Consider the following 23,496-nt stretch of genomic DNA (forward strand, 5'->3'; position numbering starts at 1 on the left):
GAGGGAGATTCACTCTGTGTCTGACCCCGGGAGTGTGTGATGGGACGGTGTGGAGGGAGATTCACTCTGTGCCTGACCCCGGGAGTGTGTGATGGGACGGTGTGGAGGGAGATTCACTCTGTGCCTGACCCCGGGAGTGTGTGATGGGACGGTGTGGAGGGAGATTCACTCTGTGTCTGACCCCGGGAGTGTGTGATGGGACGGTGTGGAGGGAGATTCACTCTGTGTCTGACCCCGGGAGTGTGTGATGGGACGGTGTGGAGGGAGATTCACTCTGTGCCTGACCCCGGGAGTGTGTGATGGGGCGGTGTGGAGGGAGATTCACTCTGTGTCTGACCCCGGGAGTGTGTGATGGGACGGTGTGGAGGGAGATTCACTCTGTGCCTGACCCTGGGAGTGTGTGATGGGACGGTGTGGAGGGAGATTCACTCTGTGCCTGACCCCGGGAGTGTGTGATGGGACGGTGTGGAGGGAGATTCACTCTGTGTCTGACCCCGGGAGTGTGTGATGGGACGGTGTGGAGGGAGATTCACTCTGTGCCTGACCCCGGGAGTGTGTGATGGGACGGTGTGGAGGGAGATTCACTCTGTGCCTGACCCCGGGAGTGTGTGATGGGACGGTGTGGAGGGAGATTCACTCTGTGTCTGACCCCGGGAGTGTGTGATGGGACGGTGTGGAGGGAGATTCACTCTGTGTCTGACCCCGGGAGTGTGTGATGGGACGGTGTGGAGGGAGATTCACTCTGTGCCTGACCCCGGGAGTGTGTGATGGGGCGGTGTGGAGGGAGATTCACTCTGTGTCTGACCCCGGGAGTGTGTGATGGGACGGTGTGGAGGGAGATTCACTCTGTGCCTGACCCTGGGAGTGTGTGATGGGACGGTGTGGAGGGAGATTCACTCTGTGCCTGACCCCGGGAGTGTGTGATGGGACGGTGTGGAGGGAGATTCACTCTGTGCCTGACCCCGGGAGTGTGTGATGGGACGGTGTGGAGGGAGATTCACTCTGTGCCTGACCTTGGGAGTGTGTGATGGGTCAAGACCTTTCATCCGGCCTGGAAAGGAAGGGGGTAGAAACCAAAGTAAGATGGGGGAGGGGTGGAGTACAAGTTGGCAGGTGATAGGTGAGACCACGTGACGGGGAAGGTGGGTGGGTGGGGGAGAAGGGATGATCTAAGAAGTTGGGAGGGGATTGGTGGACAAGGTGAAGGGCTGAAGAAGGTGGAATCTGATTGGAGAGGAGAGAGGAATGTGGGAGAAAGGGAATTGCAAGGGGAACCGAAGGGAGGTGATGGGCTGAGAGGCTGTTTCCAGTATTGGGAGTGTTTAGAACCAGAGGGCACAGCCTCAGGTCACTGGATATTTTTAAAGTGAAGTTTAACAGGTTCCTGATTAGTCAGGGTGTCAGAGGTTATAGGGAGAGGGCTGGAGAGGGGGGTAATGAATCAGATGGCCCAGTTCTGCCCCTGTGCCTAATGGAGGAGGTTTGCAGGAGATTGGAGGGACCTGCCAGAGAGGACTGGAACAAAACCAACCCTTGAAGACGTGTTTGGACAGGGACACAGAGGGATATGGGAAATCAGTGCTGGAAGAGGGATCGGTATGGATAGGCCCGGTTGGCACAGAGACAGTGGGACAAAGGGTTGGTTGGTGTCTGAAGGAGCTCCTGCTCTCATCGACTGCTGAGTATCAGCAGCTCCTTGTGAATCACTGACAGGGATGGAAGGCAAGAGCTAACGGGATCTCACTCTGCCTCTCCAGCGAGCGCGGGAGGACGGAGGAGAGGAGAACCGGCCGGCACTGACCTGGCGTCCGAGCAGTGGGAAGGGTGCCAGCACTCGAGGTGGGTGAGCAGAGTCCGGCTCGGTTTCGTTTGTCGTCTGCACCTCGAAACAGACGGTGAAACGCATCATTTCTGTGATCAACCAGCACGAGCTAACGATGTCACCACACATTCCTGCACCAACACAGAGTGTCCATTAGAACAACACAAACCACAAGCAACAGCAAAACCCTTCCCTGGAGCGCGGGAGAATGAGGGGAGATTTGTTAAAGTCTGCACAATTATGAGGGGTATAGATAGAGTAAATGCAAGCAGGCTTTTTTCACTGAGGTTGGGTGAGATTGGAACTAGAGGTCATGGGTTAAGGGTGAAAGGGGAAATGTTTAAGTTTCACTCGGGGGGGGGGGGGAGAGTGTGGAATGAGCTGCCAGTGGAAGTGGTGGATGTGAGTTTGATTTCAACATTTAAGAGAAGTTTGGATCAGAATGTGGTTGGGAGGGACGTGGAGGGTGATGGTCTGGGTGTGGGTCGATGGGACGAGGCAGAGTAATAGTTCAGCAGAAACTAAATGGGCCAAGTGATCTGTGCTGCCATGTTCTATGAGTCTAAAGCAAGCCACCCCCTCACACACAAAACTGGCCTCCAGCCCCAGGACCGACTCTGCCTTGGAGCCTCCAACACTCGGTTCCGGGCTCTCAGACTGAGGTGTGTCAGTGAGGAGATGTTACTGACTGTGCTCTCCCGATGAAGTCCAGGATCCAGTTACAGAGGGAGGTTCGGGATTTGGAGCTGGTTGATTAGAACGGAGGGTTTGATGGTGTTGAAGGCTGGGCTGTAATCAATAATCAACAGCCTGGCATAGGTCTTGCTGTTGTTCCGATGGTCCGAGGGCGAGTGGAGAGCCAGTGAGGTTGCATCCGTTGTAGACCTACTGCACTGGAAGGCAGGTTGCACTGGGTCCATACGGGAGCTAGGAGTGGCCAGAGGGCAGTGAGGACTGAGGTTGGGAACAGGGTCGTCTCCTCTCCTTGGCCTCAGCTAACATCTGCAAAACGGCGGTTTCTTCTCCAGCTCATTCTGGCACAAAACAACCGCGCCCTTTCCTGGGAAACCGGAAGGTTTTGAGGTCAGCATTTTACACCGACCAGGGGAGTAAAGTAGGTGAGTACGGCCGTGAACATACAACACAGGAACAGGCACAGTGTGTCCGTGCTGACCGAGCTAGTGCAATCTGCCCAGGTTTGTTCCATATCTCTCTAAACCTCCCCTATCCGTGTACTGATCGAGATCGCTCATAAACCTTTGCTAACATGCCCATCGCAACCACTACTTCTGACAGCTCATTGCAAGTACTCTACCCTTTGCGAGAAGTTATCCCGATGTCAAGAACAGACAATACTCTTTCAAAGTACAGGCCGTTCGGCCCACAATGTTGTGCTGACCCTACTCTTAGATCAATGTAACCCTTCCCTCCCACATAGCCCACCATTTTTCTATCATCTATGTGCCTATTAAGAGTTTTGTTGTTACGAACTTACCTCTGACTTCCCCCCCCCCCCCCCCATACTTTCCAACAATGCTTGAAACTACAGCCCCTCGTATAAGCCATTTCCTCACTGGGGAAAAAGTCTCTATCCACTCGATCTCTGCCCCTTATCATCTTGTACAAACCTATCGGGTCACCTCTGCACATTCTTGTATGCATCAAACTGCAGTGATGCGGGGGACGGGGGGGTTGTGAGCGTCAGGACTCTTATTATGTGACTGAGATCTTGTGTCGGTAATGTGTTTTTACACCTTGACCCCGTAGTAACGCCGTCTCATCAATGCTTAAAAGACAATTCAAGTTGAATTGAATGAAATCTCTCACCTCAGATCTTGGACCCGTGCCATTTTGTTATTAGCACCCCCGCCCTGGGAAAATGCCTGTGCTCTCGCCCTGTCCTTGCCCCTTATGGTCTTCTGTCAGGTCAGCCCCTCGACCCAGGGAATAAAGTGCCCGTCGGTGCGGCCTCTGCTTGTAGCACAGGCCCTCAAGTCCAGGCATTATTGAAACAGGCCCTTCAGCCCATGGTGTCTGTGCTGAACGTGATGCCAGTCTAACTAATCCTATCTGCCTTTACGCGATTCTGGGGGCAGCCCGCAAGCATCACTGCGAATCCAGTGCACACCCACAACTCACTGATCCTAACCCACACGTCTCTGGACTGTGGGAGGAAGCCCACGGGGAGAACGTACAAACTCCTTACAGGTGGTGGCGGGAATTGAACCTTGATTGTTGGTGCTGGAATGCATTGCCCTAATCGTTCACTTCTGTATCGCCCTGTCACTTCTAGCCCAGTTAGTCTTCAATTTTGTGAGTATTCTGGAAACTTCCACCTTTTAGGGAGCCAGGAGGTGGTGAAGTGGTGGGTCTAGAGACACGTGAGAGACTGGAATCTGGGGCAGCACACGAACAGCTGGAGGAACTCAGTGGGTCAGGCAGCAGCCATCGGGGTGAAATAGACAGTCGACATTTTGGGACAAGACCTTTCACCTGGACTGTCTCCATTTCTGTTGAGAAGGTGCTGTGTACCAGAGCCGCCCCCGGACAAGGAGCGCACGGACAGTCATACCATGTGTCACCCTACCCAGCGAAGAGGAGATTTGCTCGACTGTAGTGGTAAGGAGTATCTGATCCTCGCAGCTGGCTCTGCTTCCTGTCTTCCATCGTCCATAGGCTTTTGTCAGAAATGAGAACATCCCCACCGACTGTAATCTCCCCGGGACACCGTCCCCACCGACTGTAACCTCCCCGGGACACCGTCTCCACCGACTGTAACCTCCCCGGGACACCGTCCCCACCGACTGTAACCTCCCCAGGACACTGCCCCCACCGACTGTAACACTCACCGACACACCGTCCCCACCGACTGTAACCTCCCCGGGACACCGTCCCCACCGACTGTAACACTCATGGGACACCGTCCCCACTGACTGTAACCTCCCAGGGACACCGTCCCCACCGACTGTAACACTCATGGGACACTGTCCCCACCGACTGTAACCTCCCCAGGACACCGTCCCCACCGACTGTAACCTCCCTGGGACACCGTCCCCACCGACTGTAACACTCATGGGACACTGTCCCCACCAACTGTAACCTCCCTGGGACACCGTCCCCACTGACTGTAACCTCCCCGGGACACCGTCCCCACCGACTGTAACCTCCCAGGGACACGTCCCCACCAACTGTAACCTCCCCAGGACACCGCCCCCACCGACTGTAACACTCACCGACACACTGTCCCCACCGACTGTAACCTCCCAGGGACACCGTCCCCACCGACTGTAACACTCATGGGACACTGTCCCCACTGACTGTAACCTCCCCAGGACACCATCCCCACCGACTGTAACACTCACCGACACACTGTCCCCACCGACTGTAACCTCCCTGGGACACCGTCCCCACCGACTGTAACCTCCCAGGAACACTGACCCCACTGACTGTAACATATAGCACAGTATTCTTCCCATAATGCTCTGCCAACCTTTAAAGTATTCCAAACTCAACCTAACGCTTCCCTCCAACGATGTCTTCCATTTTTCCCAATTAGAAAGAATAAGGATTTGCCATTTTACGCGTCTATTAAATGTCCCTAATGTATCTGCCCCTACCACCACCCTTGGCAGGGTGTTCCACACACCCACCACTCTCTGTGTAAAAACCTAGCTCTGACATCCCCCCTATACTTTCCTGCGATCACCTTAAAATGATGCCCCCTTGTATTAGCCATTTCTGCCCTGGGAAAAAGGCTCTGGCTCCACTTGATCTATGCCTCTTATTATCTTGTACACCTCTCATTGTCCTTCGCTCCAGAGAGAAAATAGCTTGCTCAGCCTTTCCTCATAAGACACGCTCTCTAACCCAGGCAGCATCCTGGTGAATCTCCTCTGCACCCTCTCCAATCCAGACAGCATCCTGGTGAATCTCCTCTGCACCCTCTCTAATCCAGGCAGCACCCTGGTAAATCTCCTCTGCACCCTCTCTAATCCAGGCAGCACCCTGGTGAATCTCCTCTGCACCCTCTCTAACCCAGGCAGCACCCTGGTGAATCTCCTCTGCACCCTCTCTAATCCAGGCAGCACCCTGGTGAATCTCCTCTGCACCCTCTCCAATCAAGGCAGCACCCTGGTGAATCTCCTCTGCACCCTCTCCAATCCAGGCAGCATCCTGGTGAATCTCCTCTGCACCCTCTGTAATCCAGGCAGCGTCCTGGTGAATCTCCTCTGCACCCTCTCCAATCCAGGCAGCATCCTGGTGAATCTCCTCTGCACCCTCTCTAATCCAGGCAGCGCCCTGGTGAATCTCCTCTGCACCCTCTCTAATCCAGGCAGCATCCTGGTGAATCTCCTCTGCACCCTCTCCAATCCAGGCAGCATCCTGGTGAATCTCCTCTGCACCCTCTCTAATCCAGGCAGCGCCCTGGTGAATCTCCTCTGCACCCTCTCTAATCCAGGAAGCATCCTGGTGAATCTCCTCTGCACCCTCTCTAATCCAGGCAGCACCCTGGTAAATCTCCTCTGCACCCTCTCTAATCCAGGCAGCACCCTGGTGAATCTCCTCTGCACCCTCTCTAATCCAGGCAGCATCCTGGTCAATCTCCTCTGCACCCTCTCTGATCCAGGCAGCGTCCTGGTCAATCTCCTCTGCACCCTCTCTAATCCAGACAGCATCCTGGTAAATCTCCTCTGCACCCTCTCTAATCCAGACAGCATCCTGGTGAATCTCCTCTGCACCCTCTCTAATCCAGGCAGCATCCTGGTCAATCTCCTCTGCACCCTCTCTGATCCAGGCAGCGTCCTGGTCAATCTCCTCTGCACCCTCTCTAATCCAGACAGCATCCTGGTAAATCTCCTCTGCACCCTCTCTAATCCAGACAGCATCCTGGTGAATCTCCTCTGCACCCTCTCTTTAGCTTCCACATCCTTCCTATAATGAGGCGACCAGAACCGAACACAATATTCCAAGTGTGGTCTAACCAGTAATCTCACTGGGGCTGTGTTCCGAACACATCACCCGATCTTCACTGTCCATGTCGACACATCTCACTGCCTTGGGAAAGCAGGCAATACAACCAAATGCACCCACCCTGGACATCCATCTCTCGTCTCCCCTCTCCCGCCCATCAAAACATACAAAATCCTGAAATCGTGTACCACAGGCTCAAGGACAGCTTCTATCCCGCTGTTAGGAGACAATTCAACGATCCGCTCATGCAGTATGATGGACTCTTGATCTCACAGTCAACCTCGCGATGATCTTGCACCTTATTGTCTGTCTGCACTGCACTCTCTCTGTAACGGTGACACTCTATTCTGCGTTGTTAGTGTTTTTCCTTGTTCTCCCTCAAAGCTCTGAGTAATGATCTGATCTGTGTGAGCAGTTTGCAAACCAGGTTAGTCACTGTACCTCAGTGTGTGGGACAATAAACCAACTTACTTCAGGTTTATCACTCTTATATATCCCAGGGTGGAGTGACAAGCCACCCTCCGTCCCATCAGTGGCAGGCTGCTCCCCAACACCGTTCCCTGTCCCGTCTGAACAGCCCTATGGCCGTCCGGTTAGAGACAGGCAGCTCCCCATCCCGTCAGCATATCGATCCCAGGTTTATAACTCACCTTCTTAGTATACTGTACGTTTTGTTTGCACATTGGTTGTTTGTCAGTCTTTATTTATGTAGTTTTTCACAAGTTCTATTGCATTTCTTTATTCTCCTGCAAGGTAATGAATCTCCGGGTAGATTACTCTGACAGATATGCACTCTGATAATAAATTTTACTCTGTCCTATTGGAGGATTGGGGCAATTTGCCTGAATTTAAAATGATTTTGACGTTTGGGTACATTATTCCAACCCTCCATGAACTGAGAGATTCTGTGCTGACAATGATCCTGCCCTGACTCTTATTCAGAGATTACAGTGTCAGACCGTTACGATTAAGTACAGTTCCACCACACACACTACTGACACAGTCATCGTAACCCAGAACTCACTCAGCCCTCAGTGGCACCCACTGTACCTGGAAATACCCACCGGTCCCAGAAATACCCACCGTACCTAGAAATACCCACCAGTCCCAGAAATACCCACCGGTCCCAGAAATACCCACCGTACCCGGAAATACCCACCGGTCCCAGAAATACCCACTGTACCCGGAAATACCCACTGTACCCGGAAATACCCACCGGTCCCAGAAATACCCACCGTACCCGGAAATACCCACCGGTCCCAGAAATACCCACCATACCAGGAAATACCCACCGGTCCCAGAAATACCCACCGTACCAGGAAATACCCACCGGTCCCAGAAATACCCACCGGTCCCAGAAATACCCACCGGTCCCAGAAATACCCACCGGTCCCGGAAATACCCACCGTACCCGGAAATACCCACCGGTCCCAGAAATACCCACCGTACCAGGAAATACCCACCGGTCCCAGAAATACCCACTGTACCCGGAAATACCCACTGTACCCGGAAATACCCACTGTACCCGGAAATACCCACCGTACCCAGAAATACCCACCGGTCCCGGAAATGCCCACCGGTCCCGGAAATACCCACCATACTCGGAAATACCCACCGGTCCCAGAAATAACCACCGTACCAGGAAATACCCACCGGTCCCGGAAATACCCACCGTACCTGGAAATACCCACCGTACCTGGAAATACCCACCGTACCTAGAAATACCCACCGGTCCCAGAAATAACCACCGTACCTGGAAATACCCACCGGTCCCGGAAATACCCACCGTACCTGGAAATACCCACCGGTCCCAGAAATACCCACCGTACCTGGAAATACCCACCGTACCTAGAAATACCCACCGGTCCCAGAAATACCCACCATACCTGGAAATACCCACTGGTCCTGTGAAAACGCATCGGCCATGTGAATACTCACCGTACCCAGATACCAGATGTTGCTTCTCCGGGGAGGTGGGGTCAGGCTGTGCCCTGACAGAAACTCTGTGCTCTCCCTGCCAGTGGCTACGGCGGCTGGGCCTGAGGAAGCTGGGATTGGACCTGCACAGGCTGCTCTCTGGGCCAGACTGCAGCCACCGGAAGAAGCTGGTGCAGAGCCTGAACAAGAGGGTCTCGGCCAGGTACTGCGCTGGCTTCCCCACGGTGCAGATCAACGTAAGTGCGGCCGTGATGTCTCCGGGTGGCGAGGAGCCGGGGGGGAGGGTCCGACACCAGTGATCTCAATCCTTGCCCAGTGTTCCCAAAACCTTGTCGTGCAGTCTGGGATCTTGCTGTGAACAGCACGGTAGTGTAGAGGTTAGCACAATGCTTTACAGTGCCAGCGATGTGCGTTCAATCCCCGCTGCTCCCTGTAGGGAGCTTGTATTGTCTCCCCTCCACCTCAGACAAACAGGAACGCGTCGCTGTGTGGAGGAGATAACGGTTTAAGATGAGTTTAATTTGTTACCTGTACATCGCAACACCGTGAAATGTGTGGTTTGTGTCAATGACCAACACCGTCCGAGTATTTCCTGGGGGCAGCCCACAAGCATCGCCACACTTCAGACACCAAAATAGCATGCCCACGGCTTCCTAACCCTAAGCCGTGGGATTTTGGACTGTGGGAGGAAACCAGAGCACCTGGTGGAAACCACGTGGTCACAGGGAGAACGTACAAGCTCCTCACAGACATCACCGGCACCCGGTAAGGTGTTACTGTGCTCCCCATACAGTCTGCCCTTGCCTAGTTGTAGTGATTATGGTTCAAGAACTGGATGGTTGAAGGGAAATAGCTAGCTGTTCCTGAACCTGGGAAGGTGGTGTGGCCCAGATGGTGGGAATTTCTGGAAATTGCCTTCCTGTAGACACTACCGATGGGGGGAGGGGGGAAGCAATATGCCCATGATGCATAAGACCATGAGATATAGGAGCAGAATTAGGCCATTTGGCCCATCGAGTCTGCTCTACCATTTCAACATGACTGATCCAATTTTCCTCTCAGTCCCAGTCTCCTGCCTTCTCCCCGTATCCCTTCAGGCCCTGGCCAATCAAGAAGCTGTCAATCTCTGCCTTAAATATACCCAATGACTTGACCTCCACAGCCGCCTGTGGCAACCGATTCCACAGACTCGCCACCCTCCCGCTAAAGAAATTCCTCCTCATCTCCGTTCTAAATGGACATCCCTGTATTCTGAGGTTATGTCCTCTGGTCTTGGACACTCCCACCATAGGAAACATCCTCTCCACGTCCACTCTTCCCAACGGCTTTTCACCATTCGATAGGTTTCAGTGAGATTCCACCCCCACCCCCCCCCCCCCCATTCTGCTGAGTTCCAGTGAGCAGAGGCCGAGAGTCATCAAATGTCCTCAGATGACAAGCTGTTTAATCATTTCCGTCACCCTCCTTTGAACCGCCTCCAGTGTCGGCACGTCCTGTCTGAGCTAAGGGGCCCAGACCGGCTCACGTGCTCCGAGCGATGACTGAATCCACCGCTCCCTGTGGCATCGTACGGTTGGTGTAGGGTGAGCACTTGGGGCCGGTGTTCAGGGGGTCACCTCGCTGTGTCTGTCTTGCAGGGAGAGTACAGGCACCTGTACCTACAGGCGCAAGAGCTGGACTGTTACATCGAGCAGGTGGAGGAGGTCCTCCGCCGGTACCTTGGCCGACTGCAGTGGCTGCTGTCAGGTACGGAACCCGTCTCCCTGACGACAGGCCCTCAGCGTCACACCGCGCGGTTTGCTAACGCGTACCGAGACACGGTGAAAAGCTTTGTGTGTTATCCGCGGAAGACGGAATGAAGGAGAGTAGCACACACAAAACGCTGGAGAAACTCAGCCCCCTTCCTCTCCAGTGCCGAGGAAGGGTCTCGGCCCAGAATGTCTGCTGTTCACTCCCCTCCATGGATGTTGCTTGGCCTTCTGAGCTCCTCCAGCATTTTGTGTGTGTTACTACAGAGTAGAGTGTCAGTGAGTATGATGCAGGTGGACAATGAGGCACACAGGCCACAATGGGGTAAATCTGGTACCTTTATCATGTAAGAGGTTCCATAGCCTCATAACAGCAAGGTAGAAGCTGTCCTTCAGTCTGGTGGGGCAGAGAACAGTACAGGTCCTTCATCCCATAATTTTGTCCCGACCATTTAACCTACCCTAAGATCATTCTAATCCCACATAGCCCTCCATTTCCTGATCATCCATATGCCCTGCTAAGAGAATCTTCACTTTCCCGAATGTATCTGCCTCTACCACCACCCCTGGCAGGGAGTTCCACGCACCCAACACTTTCTGTGGGGGCAGAACCTACCCCTGACCCCCTTAAACTTCCTTCCAATCCTTGACTGTCCACTCTCTCTGTGCCTTTTATCATCTTGTACGCCTCTCTCAAAGACGACTCTCACCAAAGAGAAAAGCCCCAACTCCCTCAACCATTCCTCAGAAGTGCTTTTGGGATTTTGTGTCTTCTGCCCGACGGGAGAGGGAAGAAGAGAGAATCTCCAGGGAGGGTGGGGTCTTTGATTACGCCGGCTGCTTTACTGAGAGTGGAGGCAGAGTCCATGGAGGGGAGGCTGGTTTCTGTGATGTGCTGAGCTGTGCCCAATACCCTCTGTGGCTTCTCGTAGTCACGGCCCTGAACAGTTTCTGTAGCAAGCTGTAATGGTTTAGTGTGCACTGGTAGAAATTGGTGAGGGTCAATGGGGCCCTACCAGATTTCTGTCCCCTCCTGAGGAAATAGAGATGTGGGTGAGCTTTCTTGACCCTGGTGTCTCCTTGGCCAGACCAGGACCGCTGTCGGTGATGTTCTCACCCCTCGGAGCCTGAAACTCCACTCTCTGGACTGAGCACCGTTGATATGCTTCACCCGGCCTTCCTGAAGGATGACGGGTGAGGTGGGAGGAGGTCAGAACCTGCCTCGGGCTTCCCCTACCTCCAGAGGGACATATTGAAAAGATGCACGCACTCCCACCCAAACAGAAGGATTAATGTTTCGGGCCCTGAGCCAGGCTTGTGTGGATATGCACCAGGAGGGAGATCGACGAGTGAACAAGGGAATCACAGAGAGAGCAATACCTACGGAAAGTGGATGGGGAGGGGAGTGAAAGGTATGCTGGGGATGGGACGTCATCGGAGATGGTGGACATTATCGAAAGTGATGTGTTGGGCTTGTGGGGTGGTCGGTAAGGACAAGGGTAATTCTACCCTGTTGTAATGGCAGGAGGATGGGGAGAGGGCAGATGTGAGGGAAGTTGTGGGGATGGGGTGAGGACAGCCTCGATACTGGTGGAAGGGAAACCCTGATTTTTAGGGGGGGAAAGAGGATGTCTCGGACATTCTAGAACGGAAGGCCTCACTCTGAGGACAGATGTAGCCGAGAGGAAGGAACTGAGGGAAGGGAAAAGGATTTTTTACAAATGACAGGGTGGGAGGAAGTAGTCAAGATAACCGTCGACATTTTGGGCTGAGACCCTCATCAGGTGAGGGTGGGGGGGGGATGAGGTGAGAAGCTGAGAGGTGATGGGTGGACAAGATTAAGGGCTGGAGAGGAAGGAATCTGATAGAGAGGAGAGTGGACCATGGGAGAGGGGAAATAGGAGAGGCGCCAGGGGGAGGTGATGGGCAGGCAGGGGGGGTGAGAGGGGAACCAGAATGGGGAATGGAAGAAGAGATGGGTCTCACCTATTACCTACCAGCTTGCCCTCCTCTCCCTCCACCCACCTCCGTTCTCTGGTCCTTCTCCCTTCCTTTTCAGTCCTGATGAATGTCGACTGGTTATTCCTCCATTGGCGCTGCCTGACTTGCTGAGTTCCTCCAGCATTTTGTGTGTTGCTCAGGATTTCCAGCATCTGCCGACTCATTTGCGTCTATAGTCAAGATAACTGTGGGTTTTCCGGAAATGTTATTCGACAGGAAGCCGCCGTTTGTTTGGAACGGTCCTGGAGAAGAGAGTCTGCATCTTGCTGGACACCTCGGGCTCCACTGAGCCCTACCTGGCGGCCCTGAAGAAGGAACTGAGTTCCCTCATCTGGGAGCAGCTGAGGAGAAATAGCCACAGGTGAGAGAAGGATCCAAGATTCGCTTTCTTTGACATGTACGTCGAAACGTACAGTGACCAACAGGGTCCGAGGGTGTGCTGGGGGCAGCCCGCAAGTGGTGTCATGCTTCCGGTGCCAACACAGCGTGCCCACAACTCACTGACCCCAACTCATACTGTAGGTCTTTGGAATGTGGGAGGAAACCGGAGCACCCGGAGGAAACCACACAGTCACAGGAGAATGAACGATCTTCGGAATCGGTTAATATCACTGGCAGATGTCAAGAAATGTGTTTCTTTGTGGCAGCAGTACATTATATTACACAAAATATATAAATTATAATGGGAAATGTACTGTATATTAAAAATTAAATTCAATAATTAGTACACACGCAAAAGATAAAGACAGTGAAATAGTGTACATGGGTTTATTATCCATTCTGAAATTACAGTCAGCAGTTGGAATCAAACCCTGGTCTGTGCTCACTGGCACTGTAAAGCGATTTGCTAACCGCTACAGTACCGTGCCATGAGGGCTGACAACCGAGGATTTCTGCGGGAATGGGAGCTGGAACCTCAGATACCCGGACACCTCCATTGTGGCCATCCCTTGGTCAGTGCAGATATTCCCAAGGGAATCGCCCACGGGCGGTGGATATTTCCGAGGGGATCGCCCATGGGCAGTGGATATTTCCGAGGAGATCGCCCACGGGCGGTGGATATTTCCGACTTCTTCCTGCTATCAACAATATCCTACGCATCCACAAGTGGTTACAGCGGTGTGGGGGTGCATGTTGGCAGACACACAGACCAACCCCCCTCCCTGGGATAGACACCCCTTCATTGCCCTCACCTCACGTTCCACCTCTCCACCCTCCCATCCCCTGCCCTGAGTCCTTCCTTTGGAAAGGTCCCATCCCCTCCACATGTAAATCCATTGGTCAGTGGAGATATTCCCACAGGGATCCCCCATGGTGATCCACATCTCAGGATTTCCAGTTGATATGGTCGTGATGGTTTCCTGAACTTTGTAACTTATTTTTCTGTGGAAAGATGCAGAGAAGAGAAAGCACTTTATGCATCTTACCTTCTTATAAAGATATTTGAGCGGAGAGTGCAAGGAACTATGGAATGATCTCAGGGTAGTATGTGGTGAGAAATACATATTTTGATAATAAATTCACTTTGAACTTCGAAAATTAAAGCATTCTTATTGAAAGTCATCAAGGAAAGGAGACATTCAAGGCTCAGTAAGAGGCCATTCGGCCCATTGTGTTTGAACTGGAACTCTTGACGAAGTTCAGATCTCCACCATCAGATTTCTGAATGAACAATAAACCCATGTAAACTACCTCATTATTTTTCTTTCTTTTTCTGTCTGTTTGCAATGTTTAATTTTTATAAACAGTGCTGTGCAAATGTCTTAGCCACCCTAGTTATATATACTGTGTGTGCCTCAGACTTCTGCACAATTCTGTATATTCTTATTGTAATTGATAGTTTTTAATTATTACATATTGCAGTGTACTGCTGTTGCAAAACAACAAATTTCACAACGTATGTCAGTGATATTAAACTTGATTCTGATCCTGATTAAAATACCGGAAATTCTAAACAACAACAATTAAAACAAACGTCCCTTTACAACGGAGATGAGGAGGAATTTCTTTAGCCAGAGGGTGGTGAATCTGTGGAACTCATTGCCTCAGACACTGTGAAGGCCAAGTCACTGGGTATATTTAAAGGTGTTTGAAGGATAGTTTCAGGGGGAGATGTCAGAGGTATGTTTTCTACAGAGAGTGCGGTGGGTGTGTGAAACGCCCTGCCGGGGGTGATGGTAGAGGCAGAAACATTAGGGACATTTGAGACGGATGATAGAAAAATGGAGGGCTGTGTGGGAGGGAAGGGTTAGATTGATCTTAGAGTTGGCACAAAGTTGTGGGCCAAAGGGCCTGTAGTGTGTTGCACTGTTGTAATTATCTTCTATCTTTAAAGCGAATGTTGATGGTTTCTTCATCAGCAAGGTGCCAAAGGAATAGGGGTTGAGAGGGATAATAAATCAGCCATGATGGAATGGTGGAGCAGACGTGATGGGCTGAATCGCCTCATTCTGCTCCTATGTCTGATGCGCTAAAATGCTGGAGACAAGTCGAGTAGCATCTGTGGAGAGGGAAAGAGAGTGAGTGTTTCAGGACCATGACTCCATCAGGTGGACAAACTGGAATTGGTTTACTTTTGTCACAGGTACGGAGATACAGTGAGAAGCTTGTCTTGCATTCTGTTCACACAGATCAGATCATTACACGGTGTATTGAGCAGAACGTGGGCAGCATGATAGTACAGCAGTTAGCACAATCAATTTACAGCCCCAGCAATCACTGAGAAGGTTCAATTTCCACCACTGTCTGTAAACAGTTTCTACGATCCTCCCACTTTCCAAATACGTACAGATTAGGGTTAGTAAGTTGTGGGCACACTGTGTTGGCACCAGAAGCTTGGCAACACTTGCAGACTGCCCCCAGCACATCTCAGACTGTGTTGGTCACAGACACAACACAACACACTTCACTCTGAGTACGTGTGACAAATAAACTAACCTTTTACAAGGTGAGACAATGACAATGCAGAATAAAGTGGAAAGGTACAGTGAACTTGCAGTGCAGGCAGTTAATAAAGTGGATGATCATAACGAGGTAGGTTGTGAGGTCAAGAGTCCATCTTACTGCACGAGGGGACTGTTGAATAGTCTGATAACGGGGAGTAGAAGCTGTCCTTGAGTCTGGTGGTACACGCTTTCAGGCTTTTGGATCATCCACCCGATGGAAGAGAGATGAAGATTCGAATCGAGCAATATTGAAGCGGTACAGGGAGAGGGGTGAAGATTGGAACGGTACGGGGTGAGGGGTGAAGATTGGAACTGTACGGGGAGAGGGGTGAAGATTGGAACTGTATGGGGTGAGGGGTGAAGATTGGAACTGTAAGGGGAGAGGGGTGAAGATTGGAACTGTACAGGGAGAGGGGTGAAGATTGGAACTGTACAGGGAGAGGGGTGAAGATTGGAACTGTACGGGGAGAGGGGTGAAGATTGGAACTGTACAGGGAGAGGGGTGAAGATTGGAACTGTATGGGGAGAGGGGTGAAGATTGGAACTGTAAGGGGAGAGGGGTGAAGATTGGAACTGTAAGGGGAGAGGGGTGAAGATTGGAACGGTACGGGGTGAGGGGTGAAGATTGGAACTGTACGGGGAGAGGGGTGAAGATTGGAACTGTATGGGGTGAGGGGTGAAGATTGGAACTGTAAGGGGAGAGGGGTGAAGATTGGAACTGTACAGGGAGAGGGGTGAAGATTGGAACTGTACAGGGAGAGGGGTGAAGATTGGAACTGTACGGGGAGAGGGGTGAAGATTGGAACTGTACAGGGAGAGGGGTGAAGATTGGAACTGTACGGGGAGAGGGGTGAAGATTGGAACTGTACAGGGAGAGGGGTGAAGATTGGAACTGTACAGGGAGAGGGGTGAAGATTGAAATGGTATAGGGAGAGGGGTGAAGATTGGAACTGTACGGGGAGAGGGGTGAAGATTGGAACTGTACAGGGAGAGGGATGAAGATTGAAATGGTATAGGGAGAGGGGTGAAGATTGGAACTGTACAGGGAGAGGTGAAAATTGGAACTGTACGGGGAGAGGGGTGAAGATTGGAACAGTACAGGGTGAGGGGTGAAGACTGGAACTGTACAGGGAGAGGGGTGAAGATTGGAACGGTACATGGAGAGGGGTGAAGATTGAAACTACAGAGAGGGGTGAAGATTGGAACTGTACGGGGAAGGGTGAAGATTGGAACTGTACAGGGAGAGGGGTGAAGATTGGAACAGTACATGGAGAGGGGTGAAGATTGGAATGGTACATGGAGAGGGGTGAAGATTGGAACGGTACAGGGAGAGGGGTGAAGATTGGAACTGTACGGGGAGAGGGGTGAAGATTGGAACTGTACGGGGAGAGGGGTGAAGATTGGAATTTCACTGTACTGAAGTGGTACAGGGAGAGGGGGGATCGGAGTATGACAGTGCAGAGGTTTGGGGGGTGAGATGGTCAAGTAAAGAGTCTAAGGTGGACCAAACTGGAGACTTCAGTGGGAGCAGCTACACTTTAAGCTGGTCAGGGTAAGGTGGGAATGCCCAGCTGGTCAGCCAGCGTCTGTGGGGAGAAAGAGACTCGAGATCACTCGTCATTCATTGCCAACATGCCACGCCCGTTGTTCCAGCTTCAACCTGCTGACGTTCGCGGAGCGCGTGGACAGTTGGAGGGAGGAGCTGGTGGAGGCCACTGACGACGCCTGCCACGACGCTGTTCAGTGGGTCTCGAGCGCCGTCGCCCATGGAAACACCTGCACTCTGGAGGCATTACAGGTCAGTGTCCAGCACTGTCCACTCATCCCGCGACCTGGCCTGTGCTTGGCATCCACTGGAGACTGTCCACTCAGCTTGGCATGGGCAAGCAGGGAATGGGATAGAATTGGCCAGCCTGTTGAGTTGCCCGTCCATTGGATTGGGGAAACCGTGGGGGCAGGTGGAAATTCGGGCTGGATATTCAGAAGTCTGTGGAACAGGTAATGGGTCTCCCACTGACACCAGGAAGGTGTGAGGATGGAACCAGTTCCCCTCACCGTCACTCTGGTTGGTTACCCCAAGGGACTCTCGGGGCACAACAACAACTTTCATTTATATAGCCCACGAGGGAGTCTTTGAATATTATCAAACTGCTGAAGACCAAGTTACATTCGGAGCCCTGAGTACAAGTGAGTAGCGGGAGGATCGGATTTCACGGGTGAAGGCAGACGGGGAGGTGGATCAGCAAACTGGGTATTTGTTACGGGCAGAGATTCCAGCAGGTTGTCAGACCAGAGGGGTTTATAGAGAGAGCAACCGATGGGATTTAAGTCCACAGCTCAGAACCTGAATCAAAATCAGGTTTAATATTACCGATATGTCATAAAACTTGCTGTTTTGTGGCAGCAGTACGGTGCAATATATAAAATATACTATGAATTACAGTAAGAAATATGTAAAATAAATAAGCAGTGTTATAAGAGATCAAAATTAGTGAGGCAGTGTTCATTGTTCATTCAGAGATCGGATGGTAGAGGGGAAGGAGCTGTTTCTGAAACACTGAGTGTGGCCTCAGGCTCCTGTACCTCCTCCCTGATAGTAGCAATGAGAAGAGGGAACGTCCTGGCCGGTGGGGGTCTTTAACGATGGACACCACCTTTATAAGGCATCACCTTTTGAAGTTGTCCTGATGCTGGGGAGGCCAGCGCCCATCATGGAACTGGCTGTTTACAACCCTCTGCAGCTTTTTCCCATCCTGTTCATCCCAGTCAGAATGCTCTCCACAACGTATCTAGAGTTTTGCCAGAGTCTCTGGAGACAGACCAGAGGTCCTCAACAGGGTAGAGAGAGCAGTGAAGGAGGTTTGTGCCGTGCTTGTCTGCGCTGGCCAGGGGACAGAATATAAGAGTGGAGAGGTCATGTTGCAACTTTACAAAGCATTGGTAGACAACACGAGGAGTACTGAGTGAGTGCAGAGGAGATTCACCAGGTTGTCACCTGGATTAGAAGGTTTTAGGTATGAGGAAAGATTAGACAGGCTGGGGTTGTTTTCTGTGGAGTGAAGGAGGCAGAGTTGTGACCTGATCGAAACGTATAAAAGTATAAGAAACGGACAAACAGACATAAGGTAGAAGAGATCTTTTCACCATTGTGGAGGAATTTATCCATAAGGAGGGAATTTCTCCATCGTGGAGAGATTTGCCCACAAGGATGGGAATTTGAAAGCTGAGTTGACATTGAGTGTCGCGGAGAGGGGTGATACTGGATCGTATAAAGCACACACAATTCGGAAAGGGCTGGGTAAGATAGAGGCAGGGAGGATGTTTCCAGTGGTAGGTGAGAGTAGAACCAGGGGGCAGAGCCTCAGGATTCGGAGATTAGATTTGGAGGAGCAGTGCAACACAGTAGCACGGCAGTTGGCGTAACCCTATTCCCTGTTACAGCACCAGTGACACGGGTTCAATTCCCCTGCTGTCTGTACCTTTTCCTTGTGGCTGTGCCTGTTTCCTCTGGGCGCTCTGGTCTCCTCGCACGTTCCGAAGACGTACAGATGGGTTAGTAGGTTAATTGGGCAGAGTGGGCTCGTTGGGCCGGAAGGGCCTAGTACCGTACTGTATCGCTAAATAAGCAAATAACTAGAAACTCTTTTTCACAGAGGGTGGTGAATCTGTGGAATTCTCTGTCCAGGGAGGCAGTAGGGGCTGCATCATTAAGTACATTTAAGACACAGTCGGATGGATTTTTGGGAACGGGAATAAAGGATTACTGGGAGAACGCAGGTGGGTGGAGCAGAGTCCACAGTCGGATTAGCCACGATTGTGTTGAATGGTGGAGCAGGCTCAGCGGGTGAGTGGCCGCCGACTCTTTTTTACGTTCAGATTCTGCAGGGAGGTTTGTGTAAGAGTTAACGCGGGTGTGGGTGAGTGCAGCCGACTGTATTCGAGGGCCGATGGTGGTGGAGGTTTCAGCTGGTGTCTTCTGTTGCTAACAGAGGGCCTTCCAGCACGTGGACGTGCAGGGGGTTTACCTGCTGACGGACGGCAAGCCCAACACCAGCTGCCAGTTGATTCTGGAGGAAACGCAGAAGATGAACCGCGGCCGGGCAGCGAAGGTCCACACCATCTCGTTCAACTGCACCGACAGGTGAAGCCGTAGAAAGCAGAGCGAGATAGCAGCAGCCCTTCGGCCCACAGATCACTCGCCCCTCCTGCTTGCACATCAACCATATTCACGGGCCTGCATAGTGCTGGTTTATCGTGTCCCTGCCTCATCTCGTCCTTAACTCTCCACAGAGCATTACCTTCCAAGCCTTTCGATCTCATCCGCCCAGTCCTCCAGAACTAACTCTGCATGTTCCTAACTCACGGAGGTGAGAGGCTGCCAGCTACCCTCACCTGGTGTAGCCCGTCTGTCCAAGTGATGAATTCAAAGCTCAGACTCCAGCAAGTACAGGCCCAGAGCCATCAAACACTCCTCCTAACCTCATTAATGAATCCTTTCATTCCCAGGATCATTCTCGTGAACCTCCTCTGGACCCCCAACGCCAGCACATCCTTTCTTAGATAAGGGGCACAAAACTGCTCTCAATTCTCCAGCATGCTCTACTGGATGCCTGCAAGAAAACGAATCAGGGTAGTACAGTGTATGGTGACAGTTACGTTCCATACTCTGAAAATAAATTTACTTTGAAATGAATAGAGGAGCAGTGTGTTAACCAGCTGGTTACAGTTACTGGGAAGCAGTGGGAAATGGGGAAAAGTGGGACTGCCAGGAGGCTCTCCTCTCATCCTGCACCCTCTGTTGATGCGGACAGACTCTGCCCTGTCTGCCTATTAACCCCTGGTGTCTTGTTGACAGCTTTGCGAATGAGTTCCTCAAAAATCTGGCAGCCCAGACCAGAGGGCGTTTCCATCGTTGTCATGGAGCCCTTGATGGGCAGCTGGTGGCACACAAGATGATAGCGGAAGGATTTTCTGATGAAGATGTAAGTTAATGAAATTATTTTATTTAAGGTTTCTAGTTATCTAATTTCCTGTTGTAACTGATCATTTCTATACTGTGATATTTGACACCTGTATGAAGCCAGTGGACGGTTTGTTCACAGAACAGCAAATATTCTGTTTTACTTACTCAACAGAGAATCATAGCAAAACAAAATTCGTGACTAAAACTGCAGCAAACTCTCCCAGTAAGGGCAGGGTTATTGCTCCAGCAATGTGTAATCAGCATAATTTAAGGATGTGTGAGAACCAAAAATCTCTAAACTAAAAGTCCTCCATTTGCAGGAACAAATCTTTCTTGCACCCTTTCCAGTTTAATGACATCCTTCCTGTAGCAGGGTGACCAGAATTGCACACAATGTGCTCTTGTATGTCTTTGGCAGGAGTCGATAGGAACATGGCATTCGTGTAGGATTGGAAAAATAGGCGAGGGTCACCATGGACTTGATGGGCCAAAGGGCCTGTTTTTCTGCTGGTTGATTGTATGAGAAATGCCGGGTCCTTGTACTGACAATCACGCTCTCTGCCCCAGCAGTTCAACTGTGACCTGAAACACTATCTATGCAACTGTAGTTGGGTAACACAGTCTTTGAGTTTGACGGAGAGTAATACATTGTTTATTATTTAGTGGGACATTAGCCCTTAGAACATCAGTCTTTGGTAAGTGTGTTGTCCCTCAGTGGCTCTCCTGTCTGTTCAGCACTGTTTCTCTGCTTACAGGACCCCAACCTTCCTGCCTTTGAGGGTGACGATCTAAAGAGGCTCTCTGAAGAAATTACTAAAGCTCGGCGGTTCCTGACACAAGCCCGTTTCTTCAGGTGGGTGTGATGGCTGGGAGCTTCAGTTCCAGCCCCAGTTATCTACCCTCGCGCCCACTTTGAAGAGGTTTCACTGTGCTATCAGACAGGACAATATCACTGCCTGACTCAACTACAGACACCCAGGCCATCGGAAATGGGGCATGTTCAATCGTGATTGATGGCCTACATGATGCAGCTAAATCCCTATTGGTGGGTTGTATTACAGAGGAAATCCTATTGGTAGGTTGTACTACAGAAAGGAAATCTTATTGGTAAGTTGTACCACAGTGGGAAAATCCTATTGGCCGTATGTAGAGGGGGAAATCCTATTGGTGGGTTTACTCCTTTCCATAAATGCTGCCTGGCCTACTGAGTTCCTCCAGCATTTTGTGTGTGTTACTTTGATTTCCAGCATCTGCAGATCTTCTCTTGTTGGGCAAATTGTATTGGTGACTTGTATCCCTCTGGGGTAATCCTATTGGTGGATTTTACCACAGAGAGGAAATCTTATTGGTAAGTTGTATCAGAGACACGAAATCCTATGGTGGGTTGTTTCACAGATGGGAAATCCTATTGGTGGGTTTTACCACTGAGAGGAAATCCCATTGGTGGGTTGTATCACAGATGGGAAATCCTATTGGTGGGTTTTACCACTGAGAGGAAATCCCATTGGTGGGTTGTATCACAGATGGGAAATCCTATTGGTGGTTTGAATCACAGATGGGAAATCCATTTAGTGACTTGTTCCATTGTGGAAATCCCATTGATGAGCTGCTCTCTTAAAGTGCGAAACAGTGAGACAGAAGCAGGTTAGCCTGATAGTTATAACGTGTAAAATCTAATCATTTGCCCATGGCTGTTCTTGCTAATTGTGCTTTTTTTTGTTGTCAATAGAAGTTCACTTTTGGAAAAGCAACAGACACAAGGCCCAAAATCCAGTGAAGCTTAGAACACATCAGCAGGTGGCAGAGGAATCGCACACCCTTCGAGACCCGTGCCTTCGGAATTACCTCACAGCTTCTTAATTCATGGGAAAAAAATGTACTGCGGATGCTGGAAATTTCAAAGTCCAAAGTAAACTCATTACCAAAGTACGTACAGGACACCATAAACAACACTGAGATTAAATTCCTTGCTGGCGCCCACTGGAAAATAAATTTTAAAAAAAATAATCCCTGGAAGTTTCTACATAACAAAGGCAGAGTCCCTCAAAGGGAGTCTACAGGCAGTGGAGTCAGCTGGGCACTGGGGCGAGCGAAGCCCAGGACTCCAGTGGCTCCAGGGCGCCAACTGCCCCTGAACCTGGCAGCATTGCACACAAGTCTCCTGCACCTCCCGCCCAATGGTGGTAGTGAGAAGAGAGGTCAAACGCAGGGGAACGGATGGGGCTCAGGTGGGCATGCTGGCATGGAACACCAGTTCATTTTCACTAAATCGGAAGTAAGATCAGCAAATTCAGAAAACAATCGGCAGGTCAGTCAGCGCCTGCAGAGAGAAGCAGAGTTAACATTTCAGGTAGAAGATGTGGGAAAGTGAGAGAACGCACCTCGTTCATCACTCATTGTATCATGGCTTTATATGAAATTGTCTCTAGTCCCTGAATGTCAAGTTCAGTCCTTTCTCTTGGGAATGCTTACCCACTGGATCTAACACTCCCTCAAAAAGCAATGCCGAGCGTCTCAAGGATTTGTAATAGGTTTCCAGGTGGGGTTTTTTGGGTAATTTATTTTTTATTGAAGTTAATCATCAAACAGACATTTCCATAAGATGTATTTCAGACATTGTACATATCATATAGTCATTTTGTCACAAATCTCCACATAATAATTATCTGAGGTATACACTTATAGAAAGGAGAGGAGAGAAAGGACAATCGAAATAAGAAAACTACGTACAAAGTAGGGAGTGATCTTTTTTTACAACACATTCATTGATTTGTGAGAATAAAATCAGGCCTATGAGGTGTTATGTAGTTAAACCATTTTTCCCAGTATGAATCAAATTGTTCCAACTTACGATTAACAGATGCTGTTATCGTCTTCATTTTGTAAATGTCCATTGTAATTTCTATCTATGCATTTAAGGTTGGGCTCTCCTGTGATAACCATTTCCTGGTAAGGGCCTTTTTACCAGCCACCAGCAGTATATTCATCAAATATTTTTCCTGGTGGTTTTTGGAGCGTTTTTTCCTTACCAAGAATTGTGTAGATAATTTACACCAGTGTCTTTCACTCTTTACAAGTTATTTGTATATGATACGTGTTTGAAAACTG

The 23,496-nt window shown here is 50.7% G+C and overlaps 1 protein-coding gene across 2 annotated transcripts in view; it reads left to right on the top strand.

Moving 5' to 3' along the window:
* The window catches only part of vwa3a (von Willebrand factor A domain containing 3A), a 64,135-nt gene extending 40,901 nt beyond the window's left edge, over positions 1 to 23,234 (top strand). For both annotated transcript variants that reach the window (XM_073060126.1, XM_073060127.1), the window contains 11 exons: positions 1,758 to 1,839; positions 2,851 to 2,940; positions 4,344 to 4,441; positions 8,815 to 8,967; positions 10,369 to 10,477; positions 12,697 to 12,841; positions 17,079 to 17,223; positions 19,415 to 19,566; positions 20,281 to 20,407; positions 21,144 to 21,241; positions 22,118 to 23,234. In XM_073060126.1, the coding sequence (XP_072916227.1) occupies positions 1,758 to 1,839; positions 2,851 to 2,940; positions 4,344 to 4,441; positions 8,815 to 8,967; positions 10,369 to 10,477; positions 12,697 to 12,841; positions 17,079 to 17,223; positions 19,415 to 19,566; positions 20,281 to 20,407; positions 21,144 to 21,241; positions 22,118 to 22,172 (1,254 nt within the window). In that variant the 3' untranslated portion in view covers positions 22,173 to 23,234. The remainder of the gene's footprint in view (positions 1 to 1,757; positions 1,840 to 2,850; positions 2,941 to 4,343; positions 4,442 to 8,814; positions 8,968 to 10,368; positions 10,478 to 12,696; positions 12,842 to 17,078; positions 17,224 to 19,414; positions 19,567 to 20,280; positions 20,408 to 21,143; positions 21,242 to 22,117) is intronic.
* The last annotated feature ends 262 nt before the right edge of the window (positions 23,235 to 23,496 follow it).

This window comes from Hemitrygon akajei, chromosome 11 (assembly GCF_048418815.1).
Source record: "Hemitrygon akajei chromosome 11, sHemAka1.3, whole genome shotgun sequence".
Taxonomy (NCBI): Eukaryota; Metazoa; Chordata; class Chondrichthyes; order Myliobatiformes; family Dasyatidae; genus Hemitrygon; species Hemitrygon akajei.